The sequence below is a fragment of the Drosophila innubila genome (genome assembly GCF_004354385.1).
Source record: "Drosophila innubila isolate TH190305 chromosome 2R unlocalized genomic scaffold, UK_Dinn_1.0 1_C_2R, whole genome shotgun sequence".
NCBI classification, from domain to species: Eukaryota; Metazoa; Arthropoda; class Insecta; order Diptera; family Drosophilidae; genus Drosophila; species Drosophila innubila.
Genome location: NW_022995374.1, coordinates 11,525,588 through 11,547,614, shown reverse-complemented (window position 1 = coordinate 11,547,614; position 22,027 = coordinate 11,525,588). Strand labels below are relative to the sequence as shown.

Here is a 22,027-nt window from a genome sequence, read left to right as displayed (position 1 = left end):
TTTTTTTTGAATAATTCCAAAGAAATTTTGCATGCGTGTCAGTAAGGGTAAACTTTAAAGTTACATTCCTTTTTCAACTCTCAATTGAGCTTTAAATATTAATGGTTGTCCGTAAAAATTGAAAAACATACTTGAGCAGAATATCAAACCGAAATAAATATCGATTACTATATCGGTTATGTTTATATTTCAGTTTCCGGTTATATAAGTTCAGCAAAATCGTTGTATATCGGGCTTGAAACCGATTTTTTGCTTGTTTCGGCTTTAAAATACCGTAATAATCTATCCATAAATACATATGTATATAAAAAAGAATGTCTTTTTATTGAGATAAGTGTTTAAATTATGAATAAAAATGAAACTTAGTTAAAAAATGCTGATTTCAGATTTGAATTTAACCAATTGACATCGGTTAATACCGGCTAACGGCTCTGTTTTAAGTTTAAGAAATTTCTTAACAGGAAAATGATGCTTTAGTTTTGGCAAAATGTTGGACATTTGTCCCATAGTGCTGTGGCTGCGATTACAAGTAACGACCATGACAATGCGACTGCGTGGGCGCTGTGTCAGCTATAACCAACAGACATTAACATATCTTTAGAGACGCATGCATAATTTGGACTTTGACAATAACCAGGCGGGCCCAGACTCGGAGCCAAGTCGAAGCTCGAGTCCATGACGCAGCTAACATAACGATTGCAGCGACATCCTCAGCATACTAAAAGTTGTTGCCTTACTCATAAGCTGGTGAAATGTGAAATGGTCTCTTGGCCTCGCCCCACACCACCCCGCCCCGCCCCGCCCCACTTCATTCTCTACCTGCTGTACAGTGTATATTTTTGTAGAATTCGCCAGCAGGCCCCAAAACCACTAAGCCGCAATCACAGTTAAAGTCACAGAGCCTGACTCTAATTCAGGCTCTGACTTTGACTCTCAGTCTGCTGCCTTTTCAGAGCTTGCCAAGAATTCGTGGAATGACTGCACAAATCGTCGCCTGGGTGGTCTCGACTCTGACTCTGACTCCGACTCCGACTCCGACTCGCCTCGCCATCGTGGTTTATGAGGCACGTGCGCTGGCGTTCGGCTTATGGCTGTGCAACTCATTGAGTTGCTTATTTACGGCTTGAAGGTATTCGGTGTGGCCTGTTGCCCCCCTACCCCACCTTCCCCCCGCTTTTACCTTAGCCATCTCTGCTGCCACATAACGCTCTTCATTTTGTGGTTGTTGCTTTTTTATCGGCTTGAAGTGAAGTAATAAGAGTAGCAATTGCTTGTCCGGACTTCGAGTGTTGGGTGTGTGTACGTTGTACGGTGTACGGTGTACGGTGACTTTACCTTGACTGGCACGAGTAACAATGGGCTCTGATAGTTCTGACCTTGCAGCAAATAAGCCAACATTGTATGATCACACTAAAATCACTGTTGCCACTTCATTAAAATATTTTCTACCACATTTTAGAGAACAAATTTGTTATTTTCGAAATAAGTTTTACAATTTTTTACTAAAAATTAAAAAAAATAAACAATTAGTAACCGAAAAGCTAATCGATTAAATAGATTTTTCTGTGATAAATAAATTTACTTTATTATTTTAAAATACCAAAAATAGTTAACTAAAAAATCCGCTCAGCATATTAAATAAATTAAAATTATCTATTGTTCTTCAATAAAAGTACTTACTAGAGTAGCTAAATTTAAGTTAAAAGAACAAATCGTTGCCTTGTATTATATATATTTTTTTGTATATCAAGTTAAATAAACTACTCACTTAAAAAAATAATATTTATTAAAAATTAATTATGGTATATTTACTATTATTATTAACAACCTGTCTTAGCTGTTTTCTCAAATTACTATATGAGAATCAATGTGGCCAATTTAGACATATATTTAGTATTAGTATTATTATCATTAATATTAATTTAATTATATCACTTTAAATATTTGTATCTTTATTACCAATCAAAGATCCGTTATATCTTGTCCTAATTCAAGTAAATACGATCGATGGTTAATACGATCAATTAGGCAAATGCTTAAGTTTTCAATCGGAATATCAACTTGGCCATAACTCATTCGACACTTCACTTGCCTGTGGAGTTGCGTTGACAACTCAACTTGTTTGGGCCGACATATCTAGCAGATAGCATCTCGGGGAGACCACACCAATGCATTGGCTACGACTGTCCGTCCGTCTGTCCGGCCGACCGCAGTTCTGGGCCAGTTTTATTACATTTTCGACAAACTCAAGTCAAATGAGAATCTCTTTGAAATTGATTTGCTACGACTGCAACTGCGACTGCGTTGCACGTACGTTAACCAAAGCCAGTTCTTAGACCCTGTAATGGAAAAACACAAAGGGTCAATTCAGTTTGTTAGTTTATTTATTATATAATTATAAGATTTGATAAACTTATTGTAACTGTCCCTTGTAGAGGATTCAATAAATAAAGGCAATGTAATTATAAAAAAAAAATTAAATTAAATTAACTAAAAAAATTCATAAGTGTATAGGAGCTAGAGTCAACAGACTGTAGATGCATGTAGTTTACTTTGAAATTTTGTAATGTAATTTTTGCAACAATTTAGAAATAATCAGAATAATAATCATATCTTAGTATCTTAACGATTTCCGCAAAAAATTGCATGGCTATTTGATAGCTTCAAAGATATTAAAAAACAGACGAATATTGTAGTTATTTATTTTGATTATTATTTGTATCAATATTTTTCATAATTTTACAGAATAAATATAGGGTCCTTTAAAGTCGACTAAACTTGACTGTATCCTTTTATTTTTATGTTTTTTTCTATTAGTTGTTTTAGATTGAGTCTGAGACTGTGACTTGTACTGAAATTGAGTCTCGGATTGAGGTCGAAACATGTCCAGCTGTGAGGCCTGTCGCTGTCGCATTGATCCAAAAGGTAAACGCAACGAAAACATTTCAATTGAGACGTGGCCTAAACGTAGATCTGGTCTGGACCTGGTCTACGCTCTGTGACCGTATATCATTTGTTTACATTGTATTGAGTTGTTAGCTCACCGCCCGCCGTTACATTTTAATTGGTCCGCACCGAGGCCGCACACGTCGGCGTCGACCGTTTGATAAGCCTCGTTTCGGGTCATAGGGTTTCGTTATCAGGGTCGGAGTCGGAGTCGGGTCAACTCTGCGTGGGCAGCACGATCATATATAACGTTAAGTCTAACCCATTGAAATTCTATGAAATTTTGCCTGTGCTTATTTATGAGCTTAAAACCTTAGCCTAGGTCCCAGATCATACCGGAAGTTTCTTCATCGGCCCATGTGTTTGTCCATTTATCAAAGATGCCAGTTAATAACTTTATCGATCTGTTGGTGCTACGATACGATGCGGGCTTTATTATACAAACTGTGACTGCGGTAGGTATTCATTTTCAATTCGCATCACAAAAACAAGAAAGAAAAGTGACTGGAAAAAAAAGAAAGAAAAGAACTGCTAAGAAAATAAAGAAAGAAACGTTAAGAGTGCGCTAAACCTCTTAAGTTCTATTCAGCTTTGACAGTTTTCTTAATATATTGTGGCTGCGCATCTATTCAAAAAAAAAACGAAACGAAAAAAGAAAGAGAAAAGAAGAAAAAACTGGAAACTCCATTGTTATGTGTCTAGCCCCTACCCCTACCCCAGCCCCTGTCACATCTTGAGAATCTATTTGTTTGTTTGACTCTTCGACTGTTTCGCTGTTTGACTATTTGTTGTCTTGTCAGTTGGTCGCACTCGTGTAATGACCCGAGTTTGTCACAAGGCAACAAACAACAAACTCTCTTTGACTATGCATACATTGCGTGGGAGACCAGTTCCAAAGAACTTCCAACTTGCCACAGAATCGAAGTTACTTTTCCTCCGAACTGAGGAAGTGACAAATGCTTAAAGACATTTTTCACTTTTTTTTTCAAAATATTTTAGTTAATTTTTCAGAATTGCAATCATCAACCATACTGTCTTGGCAGTATATAATCTTAAAAAGTCAAGCCTGGTTAAGTATACAAAATGATAAGATTAAAAGATATCAAAATATAGCTTTGCTTACTATATTACATTCAAAACTTAAGCTAAATAAAGCAAGACATTTTTAAAAGTTTGAATGCTCAAAAATTCTGCGTTTTTACAAATATTTTCTATTATTAAAATATGTAATTTTTGGTAATGGTATTAGAAACAAATATTCCTTCCAAAATAAAATACTTTAGCACATTGTGTTATATCCGCTTCCATGTCCTGTTTAAATTTTATATTTACATTTTGTATACTATAAATGTGTGTCGTATTGTATTTGAATCTTAAGGATGCATAGATGTTTTTCAAAATAAATGTATTTGTTTTGATAAAGCGTTACTTTATATAAAATTCTTAGCTATAGAAAAAAAAAATAAAATAAATATATAAATATAATATTGATAATATTTAATTAAACTTGTAAAATAATCATTAGGAAATCTTTAACAAAGATTACATTAACATAATTTATCTACATTATATTTAATAATCATTTATTAACGAGACATATATTTCCACTATCCCAGAATACCTTTTTTGCGAATTTTGATGTACATATATAGGGTATTAAACAGCTATACTCGTACATATATTAAAGACAATTCGTTTTACTTTCCAGGAAGACATTGAGTGGCCACAATGTTGCTGCCTTCTGATGTTCCCAATGATAATGATGCTGCCAGTGATGATGATGATGATGATGATGATAATGCTGATGATGATGAGCAGGACGCCGAAGGAGGTCTGAACTCATAACTCATCATTAATAACCGAACCTAAATAAGACATTTTATTGTTGTGCACCAAATTGAATTCCAGCTGTGTTACAGACATCCTAACCGAACCGAACCAAGCCGAACTGAACTAAACCGGACCGGACTGTCCAAGAATTACACAACTGTCCGTAGATTATAAATGCCGAGGTGTAGTCGTACCTCAGGTGTTGCACATGTTGGCGGCAACAGCGCAAAGGACTCTCACATCAAATTGAGTTGTATGGGGAATGCCAAAAGAAAGACATCAAAGAGGCTACTGTTATAGTTGAGCTGGTCTTATTTCGATCATTGTTCTTCAACTCACACTTTCTACAGCAACAAGAATAAGTCATAATTAAAATTCTCTGACCCTTAGCCACGTTAATCTCATTTTGGCAGCTGCCTTTGTGTAGATCGCATGCCGGCTTTAAATTTTGCAGTCTTTACAAGTGTAAAAGTCAATTTATTCGAGCGGAATCTGTGCAGAGATCAAAGTCTGAGATTTCTGGTAGCGTTAATGTGGCATATAGAGAACTACCGCTACCTGTTGACAGAAGACGTCGTTAAGACTGCTCTCTATCTCAATATCTCTACCTCGATTTCCTTTCTCTTCATTCTCATTCCCATCCTCATCGTCAACCGTCTTGTCTTGTTTTCTTACAACAGTTTCCGTAATTTCGTAAAAGCGATTTGTGTTTTCCAAAACAATTCTGCGAAACAAATTGATTATTTTGGCCCGATCTTCTTCTTTTGGTTGCTGTCGGCAACGGAAGACAAGTCAATTTTCTCACACCTTTTTCTACGAATTAATTTGTTGGCTTTAATGGTTATTTCTGTTCATCAAGAGAAACGAACATTGGACACTGACTCTTGATTGCCAGCAAACATTTCGTGGCTGTGGATGTTGGCGATTAATCAGATATACAGAGATAATGCCACGGCTCAGTGGTAAGTTTATTTTTTTAAATATTGCCCCCATGGCTAAGATAATCATTAAACTTTCGTGCTACTTTGTATTCTAACTTTTTCTTTTATCATTTTCAAGAAAATTAAAATAAAAGTAGTATTTTTCTGAACATATTGTTTTGACTCAATTAAAAATCTATACATTTTATATTTCTTATTATAAATATTAAACCAAACAAACAATTTCTTTACATTTATAAAATATGTGAATCTTCAGTTTTGTCAATATAATTACTTAATTAGTGTTTTTTTGGTTGATAATATATTGGGATTTTTTTTAAAGATAGAATTAATCGTATTGATTGCTATTCTATATATTTTCCACACTATAGATTCTAGGAATATGAATAATATTAATAAATGTGCAATGCATGCTCAGTCTTAATCAGTATTATTTGCGTCATTCTTAATCTTTAAATGAAAACAGATGTTATAAATGTCATACGAATCGAAGCTAGGCATCAGTTTGATTTCAATATTCAGTTCATTCAGTCGTCGAAATGTTATTAAAAAGCGGGTCGGAAATATACCTATGTATATCCTTAACACTGGTATCATGGGGATTTAGTTCAGCATTTTTCTTTCCCAATTTGGAGGTAAATACAAAATTCAGTGAGTGATTAAAAGTGTTGTAACAATCGTTATTTGCCTTAATTAGAAAGCAGCAGCAAGAGAGAATCCAGTCTACACCTACTCTTCCACGCTCGGGAGATTTGTAGAAGTCGAGCCTGTCAATAACTATTTGCCTATGAATATGGAAGATATGTTTGCAACAAGAGCTAATTATATTCACAAAAACGCTTTAATTCAACAATTGATAAGTCACAATGCTGAATTACAAAATACCAATCACTTCTTGACGAAAATTGCTGAGCGATCGATCGAGCATCTTGCTTTATTAGGAGAAACTAAGATCGATGATCTGATTAAATTGAAAACCGAAAAGTTACAAAGTGAAATAACAGCAAACACTGCAGCTATCGAGGATCTAAAGCGCAAAGTAGCAAATCTTGTACCTAAAAAAGATTCCGATATCTTAAAGGAGGATAAGGATGTCTCGGAGCCAGAGGAGGATTTGATTGAATTGTTGTTACAGGGTGAGGGGGACGGTGAGGATACCTTGGAGTCGCAGGTGAATACGGAATTGTATCAGTATAAGGGTGGGGATAACTCAAAGTTTGAGAGGGACTTATTTAATATAATGAAAGCCGTAGAGTCACCTGCGGATAAGGAATTGGATCAGAATAAGGAGTCAAATGAGGATAATGTGTTGGATCAGCATAAGGATGAGGAGTTGGAAAGGGAATTATTTCATAAAATGGAATCATTTGTGACTTTGGGGTTGGATCAGAATAAGGGTGAGGGTGAGGATGAGGATGTCCTGGAATCGCAGGAACTCGATCAGTATAAGGGTGAGGATAAGCCGGAGTTTGACAAAGACTTCCTGGAAGAATTGGATTCACAAATCAAACAGCGGTTGAATCAGAATACGGGTGAGGAAACGCTCTTCTATCATTGGGACGGTATTTCAAATTCACAGCAGAATGAAGGTGTCTTTGACATTGAGCAAGATGAAAGTTCAGTAGAGACTCAGACAGATGAAGGGGGCTTGAGTACGCAGAAAGATGAAAGTTCCTTGGAGATTGAGGAAGATAAAAGTCCCTTGGAGATGCAGAATTATGAGAACCCAAATGTAGATTATTATAATGATTATGAAAATGGTATGTAATGCTAGAGAGAATGGAAACTAAGCTTTCCAATCCAATGGAGGCTGGGGATACACGGATTGAGCAGCTTTAAGTAAGTAAAGTATATAATACATAAATTATTTACTTACATTTAAAATTGATTTTTTACGCAGTAATTTCAACTTGCTCGAAAGTACTTCTCTATTGATGGGAAATACAACAACAACCTATTTTGGCCAATTTTGTGACTCTCAAAAGAAAGCTGATTAAAAGTAAAGTAAAAGTAACATAGTAAATTAATTAGACAAATATAGTACAGACTGTTTAAACACCTTAAAAAAAGTTTAATTAAATTTATTATTATTTCTTCAATATTTGTATTTTACGACTACAGGGTATTAATGAGTGTGTGAAATCTCAGTTTCTTTCTCAATTGGCAGCTAATTTATAACGTAACGGTCAAGTAGTTTACTTAATAAATTCAGAGCGACATCATACACGTGATCACCTACATTTTAATCTTTTTTATTCTTAACTATATATAAATTACAAACACGTATAATCGTATAATATAGTTTAGTTGTTTACAAGTGAATCTAATTATATTGAACAAGTTGTGTAACAGAGGAAGCTTGATAACCCTAAAAAATTATTTAATGAATAGATTCAATTAATTTTGTTTACTATGGAATAGAAATATAAAAAATATTATTTTAATAATGATTTGTTTTTCATAATTTAAATGTTTTTATGTAACATTTCTTACCAAAATTACCATAATCTAAAACTTTATTAAACTAAGTGTTTATTTTCTTCTTATAAAAAGTGCCCAATTTAAAAATAAACCATTTTCCAAAGTAAAGAACGTTTGGTACATTTTTTAAACTCGTTGGTAAATTGAACCATCAGTAAAATGTTTGTAAGCTTGGCGAAATTTAAAATTTTTGTGATTATAAAAATGAATCTCATTACACTCGAATTAAATTAAGATATAAATAAAAATAACGTTAATTTTGGCAAACCGAATATTGTAAACTACAATTTGTTAGTGTAATTAACCAAAGACATACTTGTTTTTTAGATTCTCAATTGATTTATGTTGTTGATAATGTTTTTATTCCAACAGAAGTGCTCATTCTCGCGTTGATTATTTTTATATATCATTAAAATCATTAAGTGCGTAATTGCTTTTAAAGCTTCCGTTCAAGAAAACAAACACGTCGATCCCAAATTACTTGGGCAAATACTCGTTTTTTTTGGCAAATTATACAGTCAATAAAAAAGCGAAAAAAGTAAAAAGTAAATAAAACAATTTTACAAATTTGTGCCGAGTCATGAAATAAATCACAAGTCGCCTGCAGCTACTGTAAATATGATTATGCGCTTAATTAAACTAAGAGCAACAACAACTGCAACAGTTTGTAGCAAGGTGGCGTTTCCAGGTTTCCACATTTCCAGTTGCAATTCCAAGGCTTCAACGGTAGCCGTCGACGAATGCTAATCCCACTTTACACATTACGGCCACTTAAACTTTGTGCAAAAGCGAGTAAAAGAAACAGACAGTGGCAAAGAAAGAGAGAGAGAGAGAAAGAGATTTAAGCGAGTAAGAACGCTATGGTCAAGTCCCCGACTATAAGATACCCGTTACTAATTTTAAAAAATTAATTAAATGCTTAAATAATTTTTAAACTTTTAACTCTATTTTTAAAAACTTAAAAGTTAAGTTAAAACAGTCTTAAATATTTAAATTTGTGAAACTTGTATACAATATAGATCAGCATATATCGAATATATCTGTATTATTACTTACAAAATTTCAAGCCTTTTTCTTCATGTTACATAAATCGCAACAAAAACAATATACTCTAGTGCTCTACAAGTGACGGGTATATAAACTGATCAGGCAATTTGAAAGCGGAAACTTTTTGGGGCCACCAACAGGCAAAGACAGAAGCCGAAACCGGGACTGAAGCTGCGACTGAGACTGGGACTGGGACTGAGACTGAGATTGAACCTGGGTCCGATGAGCGACCACCGTGAATTGAAAATTAACCTACCTACATATTACGTACGAATAGATATAGAAGCTGGAAAGTCAGGGCCAAGTGACATACATGCAAACATCCGGATCGCTGTAGATCGTATAGATACTTATTCTTTATGTACAAATATGTGTGAGTTTTGTGTGTGCGTGTGTGTGTGTGTGTGTGCACAACATATGCTGCAAGCTTTGAATGCCCCCAAAAACTGTGCGATCGTTGCTTACATTTATTGATTTGATCGCAACGACGTGGAAGACTCAAACCTGCAAACTGACTAAAGGAAGCAAGGGGAGGCGGGACGAAGAGCTGAGCCTCGATCACAACTGGTCACCGGAGCTGGGGCAGCAGCAACAACAACAACAACAACATCACATTAAGCGTAGAACAGTGGCAGCCGCAGAGCCCAGAGCGATTTACCCCACACCCATCAACATTTCAACTTAATTCCTTTTCGAGTCACCTTCTGCTCTGCCGAATACTCTAACCTCAACGGGCATATGCCCAATGAACAGTCAACAAAATGCTTTGAAAATTAATAAATTCATACATATTTTTTTAAATACTCAAAATACATCACTAATACAAATAAAATATATAAAAATTCAATAACTGATCTTTTAATAAGGATTCTAAACTTGACTTTCGTATAGCTTTAGCCTTCCCGATCCTTGTATGCAAATGTTTCTTTGTCAAAACAATTACTTACTATCTAGAAGTAAACGTAGTAAATATTTTAATTTTGAATATCGACATAATTATAAAAAGGAAGAAGAAAAATTAAAAATTCTAATTTTTATTAGGAATAATAATGAATAATACCTAAATATTAACCTAATATTTATATAGGTAAACATAAATTAAAGTTTCACTAAAATCTTTTCTGTTTTACACTTATAAAATTCATTTAAATATGAAAAGCACCTTTATTTTTACACCTATTTCTCAGATTAAAAGAGAAAAACACATGATAGTTAAATAAGAGATAAATATGATCTTTTAATCATATAGATCATATTAAAAGTCGGACCGACCCAAACGGACTGCGCTGTTTTCCTTGCTGATTGCCAAGGTGATGCCTGGGATCCCGCGTATGCAATGAATTTGTTCCACTGTACGTGAAATCATGTCGCTGTCGCAGTCGCAGTCGCTGTCGCTGCCGACTGCAGCTTGAAATCGGACTTCAACTTGAACTTGGCTCCTTTCGCTAGCTACATACATACTACTTATCTGTATGTTGACTGTGGTTATCTGTGTGTGCGTGTGTGTTGTGGTTGGGATCTGTGTGTAAATCAGTAGCCAGGTATTGAGACGTTTGTGGTGTACAAGTCCGAACTTTGGCTACGGTTCAGTTGAGGGACTGCAACAGGGCTTACAACAGAAACCAAGACTCAAACTGCGGCTGTGGTAAGCGGCTTAAGTGAACTTCATTTTACAGGAATAGGGAATGTAACAATCTGTATGTGTATGTGTGTGTGTGTGTAAAAATCATAAAATTGTTGCTTCGTTGAGTGATTGAAGATCGTCGCATTGAAAGATCAACTATATTATGAATAGGTCAGTTAGAGTAAAAATATTCAAACCTTTAATTCTCAATTCTACATATTTTGAAAATTTTAAAGAAGCTTCGGTTTGATGCTAACCATAGAGCAAGATTTTGTTTTAATTCGCGGACTGGTTTTAAGATCTCCTGAATCCAAGTTTCAATTTTATACACAAAATAACTAATTGTTGTTCTCAACTGATTTCCAAAATTCCTTGTTTTTTAATGTCTATAAATTTATTTCTTAAAAAGTTTCTGAACTTTTCAGAGAATAGAACTTAACCTAATGTCTTATATTCTTATGTTCCACTATTTCCAAAACAAATGTAGCTAAAATTATAAATAGTAAAAAATAAAAAAATGTAATTATTGGTTTGTTTACCGAGCTGAACTTTAAAAAGTTTACAGCCGTGCTTTTAATACCTTTGCAGATAGTTCGTATACTATGCAATTTTCATTATATTACCTCTAGTAAAACATGAAGGTAAAGTCTTTCAAGGCAGCAAAGTCTTGTCAGTTCCAGTTGGCTAAATAATTGTTTTCAGAATCCGTAAGTCTCTAAATTTTTACTTTTCTTGAATGTAGCTTGAGACATTCCCACGCAGAAAGAGATCTTAAACTTCCTCCACACTTAATCCAATCGGAGGACAACAGGAAACGAGGCATTACGACAGCTGAGACTGTTATCACATCGGTTATGGATCATCACCCGCATAAGAGATAAGGTTGTCACCGAGCTGAGTTGTTTTGTTTGCCGCCTGGCAATTAACAACGCATGTCTCAGACTTTGAATGGGAATGGGAATTAAAATCGGAATGGAACGGAGACTGAGACTAAATCTGAAAGTGGAACTGAAAAAGATGACTCATGTATGACACTTAAGTCATAATGGGCAGGGGCACTTAGCAGGGGACGGGGTCGGGAACGGGGCCACCTTCGATCGTGACCGAAATGTATTTTACAGGTAACTCCATTTAGGCCAAATTTAGACATTATCACCGACGCACACACACACACACAGAGATGATTGTTCTGTGGTTGTGTAAATGCGTGTAATTCCATTTTATGGCTCCTGTGCTCGCAACCTCAACTCTGTGCAGTCTCCATCTCCCTCTCTCTCTTCCTCTTCCTCTCTTTGTCTGTCTCTCCCTCTTTGCCTCACATGCTCGACTGATGGAGTGTAGAAATATAACTAAAAAAAAAATGCCTACATAAAATTGTATTTAGTCATGCTACATCACTTTGTAATAATTTTCATTTTGGCGCTTGCTTTGATCTTAAGCCGCGGACCGCGTGCGGCGCTGTCTGCCCCCTCTCCCCTACCCTCCTCCCCACTCCGCTGCCACCTTCTCCTCTCTGCCTTTCCTCTGCCTCCTCCTTTGAGTCTGCTACAACTGTCAGTCGGGCAAACTGCCACCGTGCGGCGTCCAACTCGCTGCGTTAAATTTGAAATAATGATCATGGTGGTCTGTGGTCTGCGCCAGGCAATTTGGCAGCCAGACCAACCAGACGACTGACTGACCGAACCCAAAACCAAACCAAAACCTGCCCCTCCCCCCTATTCCCCTGAACTGTGCAACTGTGCAACGCGATTGAGCAATCATCAATAATACGAATTGAGCATGAAGAAAAGCCAAACTTAACATAGTTTGGGAAAATAAAATTCAAATCTTAAGCTGCATTTGCAACTTCTAAACAGGGCTAAAAAAACCATCAATATAATTCAAATATTGTATTTAATAAAATACTTTTGAAAATAATTGACTTATATATAACATTTAAATTGCCTAAAATTTACAAAATATGTAAGTATTCAAATTTTAAAATGTTAAGTATTAAAAATAATAAAATGTTACCTTTATACTCTCCCCTTGACACATTTTCAAAAACTTCAAATTATCATAACTTTGCCAAAACTTAACCGATTTCCTTGCGAAAGATCAATTTTATCATATTTTAGCCTCTATTTTGATTCTGCATCAAAATTGGAAAATCCAATTTTTTTCATTCACTGTCCATATTTTCTATACTCTCCCCTTGACACATTTTCGAAAACTTCAAATTGTCATAACTTTGCCAAAACTTAACCGATTTCCTTGCGAAAGGTCAATTTTATCATATTTTAGCCTCTATTTTGATTCTGCATCAAAATTGGAAAATCCAATTTTTTTCATTCACTGTCCATATTTTCTATACTCTCCCCTTGACACATTTTCGAAAACTTCAAATTGTCATAACTTTGCCAAAACTTAACCGATTTCCTTGCGAAAGGTCAATTTTATCATATTTTAGCCTCTATTTTGATTCTGCATCAAAATTGGAAAATCCAATTTTTTTCATTCACTGTCCTTGACACATTTTCGAAAACTTCAAATTGTCATAACTTTGCCAAAACTTAACCGATTTCCTTGCGAAAGGTCAATTTTATCATATTTAGCCTCTATTTTGATTCTGCATCAAAATTGGAAAATTCAATTATTTTCATTCACTGTCCATTTTTTTCCTTGGCACATTTTCGAAAACTTCAAATTATCATAACTTTGCTAAAACTTAACCGATTTCCTTGCGAAAGGTCAATTTTATCATATTTTAGCCTCTATTTTGATTCTGCATCAAAATTGAAAATTAAATTTTTTCATTCACTGTCCATTTTTTCCATACCTTCCCCTTGACACATTTTCAAAAACTTCAAACTGCCATAACTTTGTCAAATCTCAACCGATTTCCTTGCGGAAGGTCAATTTTATCATATTTTAGCCTCTATTTTGGTTCTGCATCAAAATTGGAAAATTAAATTTTTTTCATTCACTGTCCATTTTTTCCATACCTTCCCCTTGACACATTTTCAAAAACTTCAAACTGCCATAACTTTGTCAAATCTCAACCGATTTCCTTGCGGAAGGTCAATTTTATCATATTTTAGCCTCTATTTTGATTCTGCATCAAAATTGGAAAATCCAATTTTTTTCATTCACTGTCCTTGACACATTTTCGAAAACTTCAAATTGTCATAACTTTGCCAAAACTTAACCGATTTCCTTGCGAAAGGTCAATTTTATCATATTTTAGCCTCTATTTTGATTCTGCATCAAAATTGGAAAATTCAATTATTTTCATTCACTGTCCATTTTTTTCCTTGGCACATTTTCGAAAACTTCAAATTATCATAACTTTGCTAAAACTTAACCGATTTCCTTGCGAAAGGTCAATTTTATCATATTTTAGCCTCTATTTTGATTCTGCATCAAAATTGGAAAATTAAATTTTTTTCATTCACTGTCCATTTTTTCCATACCTTCCCCTTGACACATTTTCAAAAACTTCAAACTGCCATAACTTTGTAAAAACTTAACCAATTTCCTTGCGAAAGGTCAATTTTATCATATTTTAGCCTCTATTTTGATTCTGCATCAAAATTGGAAAAATTAATTTTTTTCATTTACTGTCCATTTTTTCTGTACTCTGACACTGACACTAACAAATGAACTCATGAAGAAATAAAGCATTTACGGACAAATACTCACAGTGATGGTATAAATGTTCCTATTTCGAAAGGACTCTCAATTCCTAAATTCCGTATGCACACCCACATATGATTTCCAAGTGCAGTTAGGGTACCCCCATATGGTTTTTATTTACCCACAGAACCCGTCATGGTAACTTTACGTTATTATTGTTGACATGCAAATGGCAACGAGCCGTGTAAACTGACCGACCACTGGCTCATATATCATAGAGAGCTAGATACTAGTAGTACTTACCCGGTAAACGAGAAGTTGACTGCCCGTTTTCCCTATAAATAGCACGTGTTGTGTGTTTACTCAAGTTGTGTGTGTTGTGTGTACTGTGACCTTTCCATGTGCTCAAATTCCATGTGCAATGATTTCATGGAAAAGCATTGGACTCGCTTTTAATGGTCGTTGTTGTGACCTTGTTTGGCATTTTTGGCCTTTTATAGCTGTTGACGTTGGCTATTAACAAGATGACCGTTTGCATTGGTATTTGTTGTATACATTGGAGGTTCTTGAGCCCCTGAGATTTATGGCAAGGTCAATGGGACTGTGAAATTTGAATGACAACCTACTGCAAATTCTAGACATCAATAATATTCTGAGTTATATTTACTGAGAGTTAAAGCAGTTTTTACTAGCAGAAAGGAATTCGATATGCGGGGTAACAAAGTCTTAAACAAATTTTGCTCTACTTAGGATATAAAGTAGTGATATAAACTCGAACTCGAGCCTGAAATTAAATTTTAAATATCGTCTATAAAAATATAAAAATTTTTATTATTTTAACAACTTTAATATATTAAATGATTCATTGATTTTTCGTACAAATTTTTAAATATTGAAAAAAGTTGAATGCGATTACATTAAATATAATAATTACTCACTATTGAGTTTATTTATGGATATTATTTATTAATATAAAAATATTGAAGACTTATTTAAATCTTTGCCTTGTTATTATTGCTTATTGGAAATAATCTAATAATATTAATCAACAGACTAATATTTAGTACCTAAAAAACTCTAATAAGTGGCAAAAATGCAGATTATATATTATCATTAATTTATTTCAGTCGATAAAAGCAAAAAAGAATTCATCGAATTATATAAGCTCAAAATTGCTTACGCAATTATCGAGTCATATATGTTTCGATAAATTTTTATATCAACAATATGCAGAAACCTACATACCAACTTATTTCACATTTCAATACAGGGTATTAAAAATACTGCGCTATGCCTTTACCCTTTCAATTAATGGGTAATCCATAAGAAGTCTTAAAATATTCGCTGCTTAAATGCTCACATAAAGTTAACAGACCAATTAATTATGCTCAGTGAACATTGGAATACTATGCGATAACCATGAAACACGAGCGATCGATTTATGCACAATCCCAATCTTAATCCAAATCCCAGACACACAGAGACAGAATCACACACTCAAAGACAGAAACCGAAACTGAAACGACAACTCGACTTTGACTCTGGCAGGGAACTTGAAGTGCCTGGCAGGCAATGTTGGAATTGGACTTGGACATGGACATGGACATGGATTGGGATGGGATGAGATGGGATGAGATGGGATGAGATGGGACCACACACGACGTGTGTGACGGCGATAAAAATCACAGCATGTTGCAAACAGCAGAGAGCAGCGATGTTGCTGTTGTTGTTGCTGTTGCTGTGGGCAAATCTTTTGACAGTTGTGTTGAAGCATAAAGATGCCAAAAGCAACAACAGCAACAACAACAACAAGAAGAACGAGAATACTGACAACATCAGCCAAGTGCGTGAAAAAATATAAATCTGAACCGCCGTCACAGACGCAGCACCAAAAGCGCATCAATCAAACGGCACCGCCAACGCCGCAAAGCAATCCCCAAACACACACACACACACACACACACACACAGATGTACACTCCACACACACACACACACACATGTTCGATCAATCATTTATTATGGCGTCGCTGATGGCGGCCCCATCTCGTATCATCGTCGACATCGTCGTCATCTTCGTTGGTGGCCCCATGATCCATAGTCGCCCCATAAAGAAAATAATTTCAAAATATACTCGTATACTTTCGTATCTACGAGCAATACAGCTAATTTTCTATGGGTGATTTTCTGTTTGATTTCAAATTCTTTTCAACATTATTGATTTCATTTTTGGGCGTCCAGCCAATTTCATGCCCCTAACAATTGTATCGTATTGCTGTTCGATCCAAAAACGGACTACAATGCCATAAACATGTCCATTTCAATTCCCCATACTCTGTGTGTCTCACTAGATCGCAGATATTCAATCTACATAAGGGCACTGTGCAAGTAGACGGCTACGAGATACTCTGTAATCATAATACAATCTATAGCTTTATAATTATATCCTTAGGATTAGAGTTATTCTATGAGTTATTAAGTATAATGAAAATTTTAATTATTTCATATTTCTTAATTTACATCTAAAACTTTATTATAATTTTAATTATTAATTATCAATTCATTATTAATTTGCAATTTTTAATTTTAAAAATATTATGGATAGCTATTTAATCTACTTAACTATAACACATCAAAAAGTTTTTAGACACTGATAGAAACATAAACGTAAGGCAACAATTTTTATAATTTAAAAAAACATAAGAATTATTCTGAAAATTTGAAAAAAAAAATAATTTTAATTTAATTATTTTGTGTTTGATTAAATTTTTTTTTATTGTTTAGAAAAATAAGACTTATGTTTGAATTTATTTTAATACTGATTTTTCTATTTTTATTATCATTAAAGCTTGTTTTAATACTTTCACTGACTTATACCCTGTATAAATTATAAAAAAATTCAATCGAACGATTAATAAACTAAAAATTTATTCCACGTCATAAAATAAATGGAACAGCACACATTTCCAACTAAAAGAAAATATATATAAATAATAATTATAGAAATGAAAAAAAAAAGCGCGCAACTTGGCCGCCCAAGTTGTCGTTGTTGGTGGCCTGCTGTCTGCGTTGCTTTTGGCTGTGAACAACACACAATTTATTTAAGTGTTGTTATTGTTGTTGTTGTTGCTGTAGCATTTTTATCGCCACATAAATATGGAAATTTTTCATTAGCGATATCCGTTTCCGATTTATCTTAATGGGCCCAGCATTGAATGTTCTTCTTTCTTAATGTTGTTGTCGCTGTCGTTGCTGTTGTTGTTGTTGTTGTTGTAATTAAGAATCGCTACCGTTTGGGGCTTTGTGGAGTAGCCTAGTGAACATGTTGCATAAACGAACGTTAAAGTCGCTGTCGCTGTCGACGTCGACGTCGGCAATGTCGCGCTGTGTGTGGTCTTCTGATTGAATGTTCAAGCTTTGGCCAATGAAAGCGGCTATTAAGTCTGAGCAGCCAACCAAGGCACAGTTGGCAACTTGGGTGGCAACATGCCATTCACCAATCACATACACACACACACACACATATATATATACACAGCTCATGTCTGTGTCTGTGTCGGCGGCGCCGCAAAAAAGAAAGCGCGTGCAACAGCAACAACAACAAGTCGAGTAGGGAAAAACTCAACCGACCGGAACTGCAACTGGCGCTATATGCAATTATAAGCTGCCTCTCTTTCTTTCAGACTGTATTAGTGTGTGTGTGTATGTGTGCTTGCAGCAGCAGCAGCAACAATAACAAACAGTAGCAACATTTGCCTTCGCCAAAGATTGACAGCAGCAGCAACTACACTTGAAGATGGCTGCAAACAGACAGGCGGCTGTTATTGGCAGCGGGGACCACCAAGAGGCCAAGATCATCCAGCCAAGTTGCTGTTGCTGTTGCTGACTGCAGGCCGATGCCTTGGCTACCTTGTCAGAAGCAGCGCACTGGCAACATGTTGCCGCTGTTGCCGCAGCGGCTGCTCATCTTTGTTGCGCCTTGTTTTTGATCTTTCACGCTGTAAATTATACAGCAGCAGCAAACCGCAACCACACACAACAATAATACTGTTGTTGTTGCTGTTGTTGACGTTGCTGCTGTTGCTGTTGTCTTCGCTGTGATGCAAATTGTTGTTGCTGCTGCTATCTGTCTTGCTGTCAACAACACAAATAATTGTTGGCAACATTGCATGTGAAACGGTTTTCTTGTGTTGCCAACAACATTTGCTGCTGTTGCTGTTGCTTGTCATAATTTTAATAAATGCTGCCGGGCATATTTTAATTTTAATCTGTTCACGCTACAGTAAAATTTGCCTATGCGTTGCCGCTACCAAAATTGTTTTAGTTCTCATGCTTCAATTTCATTTCGCTGGAACCCTTTATCGAGAAGGAAAAAGAACAAAATGAGAACCTATAAAGCGCCTCATAAAAGCTTGTTTAACGATTTTTTTGCACACAATTCTTCCTAGAAAAAAACAAAATCCAAATGGCAAATAAAAAATGTTTTTCGAATAAAAACTAAACTCGTAATTTCAGACCACACAGACAGCGTGCTGAAGGCGCCCAGAAGCCGACGTACACTTAAAAAGCCAATAAAAAACACAAATAATTGCTAATTTTATGCTCGAATAAAAGACGCAGAAGGATCAAAATGTGTACCCCAGAGCATAAATTAGTGCGAGCGAAATGGCAATACGAACCCGTCACGCATTATCAAACGAGAAAATGATCAATGGGGGCACTCTCACACACACAATTCACTCAGAGTCAGACAGAGACAGAGATAGAGAGAGCCACAGCCACACACATACACATACACACACTGCCAAGAGTTGGACCACCCATGACGAAACGACGAATTAAGTAGGGGCCACCCACGAAGAGCGAGCACATGTGCGTGTGTGAGTGTGAGTGAAAAGACCTTTGAAAACAAATTCAGCATTGGCTATGAAGGGGGAGATATGTTGAGAAGATAATTGAAATATGTACAACTTGAACATGTGCGCTGAAGTGGGCATACAAATTTCAAAATAATAAAAAGCGGACAGAGGCAACCATAATAAATAAATTTTAAAAAACATATGGCGGTAGTGGGAACTACATACATAAATACAAGCATGTCAGCCGATTAGCAAGTAAAAGAGTTATAAAAACTAAAAATATTTAAAATTGGACAAACTCTACAGTAATTTATAATTGACGATAGATATTTATTTATATTTAACTTGACGATAGAGATTTAGATAATTTTGAAGCTAGAATTTTCCATATATGTTGTAATTTTTTTTTTTAATTAAATTATACAAAATTTTTAAAACGATTACCTTCATTTGATATAATTTTGAATTTAAAATGTTCATAAAATTATTACTTTGTAAAAACTCAAAAATTGAAATTACGCGCGGTTGATATTTGGCGATCCGTCCTATTATAACAAAACCATAGGTAGCGTGTTTATATATTGCAAAACAGACAAGGGATGGCGCCACAGTCTTAAAACAGTTTTATAAAAAAAAAGTAAGTTGGCAGCAGTGGTTGGTGGTCATCTCAGCTCAAAAAGTTGCTCATCACTGATAAAAGTTGTAAAATTTAAAAACGCAAAATTAAATCAATAAAAAATTAATAAATTTTATGATAAGAAAAATTTAGAAATTAGTCAAAATTAAAGTTAACATTTTAAAAATGGTTTGAAGTTCGTCAGCCCTTGGAGGACAGAAGTTAGAAAATGTAATTCTAAAAAAAAAAAAATGATATCAAAAAGCCATGAAAACTCTAAAGAAAACTATGCAATAATATAAAAATTCTTTAAAAAAATCCGAAATTGGGTACAAAAATTAAAAATACCCAATTTCGGAAATGTACTTATTTTTTTAAGTACGAAAAATCAAACCAGATCGGATTTTATTTTCAGGCTGGCAGCACTGGTCAGCATATTCAACTATAAAATTTATAACAAATTCTGTGCAGTCTCGGATTTTATTTTCAGGTTGTTAAATTTGTTGTTGCACCAATATGCCACCAAAAAAGGCGCCAGCAGCCCCGAGCAAAAAGACGGAGCAAAAGAAAAAGGAGAAAGTCATTGAGGTAAACAAAAAGTTGCACGTCTGTCCCCATCTCTGGCAAACCTAACCTCAATGCGGGAGAACCACGACAGACGACAACCGAATACGAATACGAACATTCAACGTCAACAAATTTCTCACATTTATTCGTTTGACAGGATAAAACCTTTGGCCTGAAGAACAAGAAAGGCACCAAGCAGCAAAAGTTTATACAGCAAGTACAGAAACAGGTGCAGGCCGGTGGTCATCATCCTCGACAGGATGGCGACAAGCGCAAGGAGGAGAAGGAGAAGAAGTTGGCCGATCTGCGTGAGATGGCCTTGATCTTTAAGCCAGTGCAAGGACAAAAGGTTGAGAAGGGCACCGATCCCAAATCAGTGGTGTGCGCATTCTTTAAGCAAGGCACCTGCACCAAGGGAGACAAGTGCAAGTTCTCCCACGATCTGTCCCTGGAGAACAAGGTGGAGAAGCGCTCGGTTTATGTGGACATGCGTGATAGCGAAGACGACCCCATGACCAACTGGGACGATGCCAAGCTGAAGGAGGTCATCGACAAGAAGCATTCAGGCGAAAAGCGACGACCCACCACGGATATTGTAATAAAAAGCGTCTTTAAAATTCACAACATTCACTCAATAATCAAATGTATTTACAGATTTGCAAATACTTCCTGGAAGCCGTGGAGAAATCCAAATACGGCTGGTTCTGGGAGTGTCCCAATGGTGAGAAATGCATCTATCGTCATGCCCTTCCCGCTGGCTATGTGCTGAAGCGTGACAAGAAGAAGGAGGATAAACCATCGGAGATTTCGCTTGTCGATCTCATTGAGAAAGAGCGTGCAGCCCTGGGTCCCAATCAAACTCGAGTGACCTTAGAGTCCTTCCTGGCCTGGAAGAAGCGCAAACTACAAGAGAAGAAAGCGAAACTGGCTGCCGAGGAGGAACGCAAGAAGAGTGACTTCAGCAAAGGCAAACAGTTTGGTATCTCGGGTCGTGAAATGTTCAGCTTCAATCCCGATCTGGTCGACGATGGTGAAATGGAGGATGGCGATGCTGCCTTCGATGTCTACAAGCGCGAGGACGATGATGATGAGAATATTGTTGAATTTAAGGAACTCGACTTGGCAGCCCTCTCCTTGGCCGCTAAGGAGGTTGATGATTCCGGCACCATTGCACCCAGCACCAGATTACTCGATCAAGCAGAAGAAGCAGCCAAAACCGCAGCAGCCGAGGATGCAACGGCCGCCGCATCCAGTGCTGACAGTGCGCCCGCTATCAACAAAGATTTGTTCACCGATTTGGATTTGGCGGGCGAACTAGATGACTTGGATCTTGAAGACGACGATGATGATGATGAGGAGGATTAGGTGGATGTGAAGGCAGCGAAAGCAAAGGCTTTGTTATAGATTCATATTCAATTGCATAACGTTCATATAATGATTTCTGCCTTTAGCAAGTTTCGATTAATAAAATTGTGGCTTTCAAATGTTCATTTTCTGTAAAT

General features: G+C 35.8%; 2 protein-coding genes across 2 annotated transcripts; both read left to right on the top strand.

The window, feature by feature from the left end:
* The first annotated feature begins 6,234 nt into the window (after positions 1-6,234).
* Positions 6,235-7,955, top strand: LOC117785379. The gene is made up of 3 exons (XM_034623347.1): positions 6,235-6,352; positions 6,415-7,556; positions 7,618-7,955. The coding sequence occupies exons 1-2, from the start codon at positions 6,257-6,259 to the stop codon at positions 7,483-7,485; spliced, it is 1,167 nt and encodes a 388-aa protein (XP_034479238.1). The 5' UTR covers positions 6,235-6,256; the 3' UTR covers positions 7,486-7,556; positions 7,618-7,955.
* Positions 7,956-20,354: 12,399 nt separating this feature from the next.
* LOC117783219 (zinc finger CCCH domain-containing protein 15 homolog) lies at positions 20,355-22,026 on the top strand. The gene is made up of 3 exons (XM_034620493.1): positions 20,355-20,546; positions 20,683-21,120; positions 21,180-22,026. The coding sequence occupies exons 1-3, from the start codon at positions 20,475-20,477 to the stop codon at positions 21,888-21,890; spliced, it is 1,221 nt and encodes a 406-aa protein (XP_034476384.1). The 5' UTR covers positions 20,355-20,474; the 3' UTR covers positions 21,891-22,026.
* The last annotated feature ends 1 nt before the right edge of the window (position 22,027 follows it).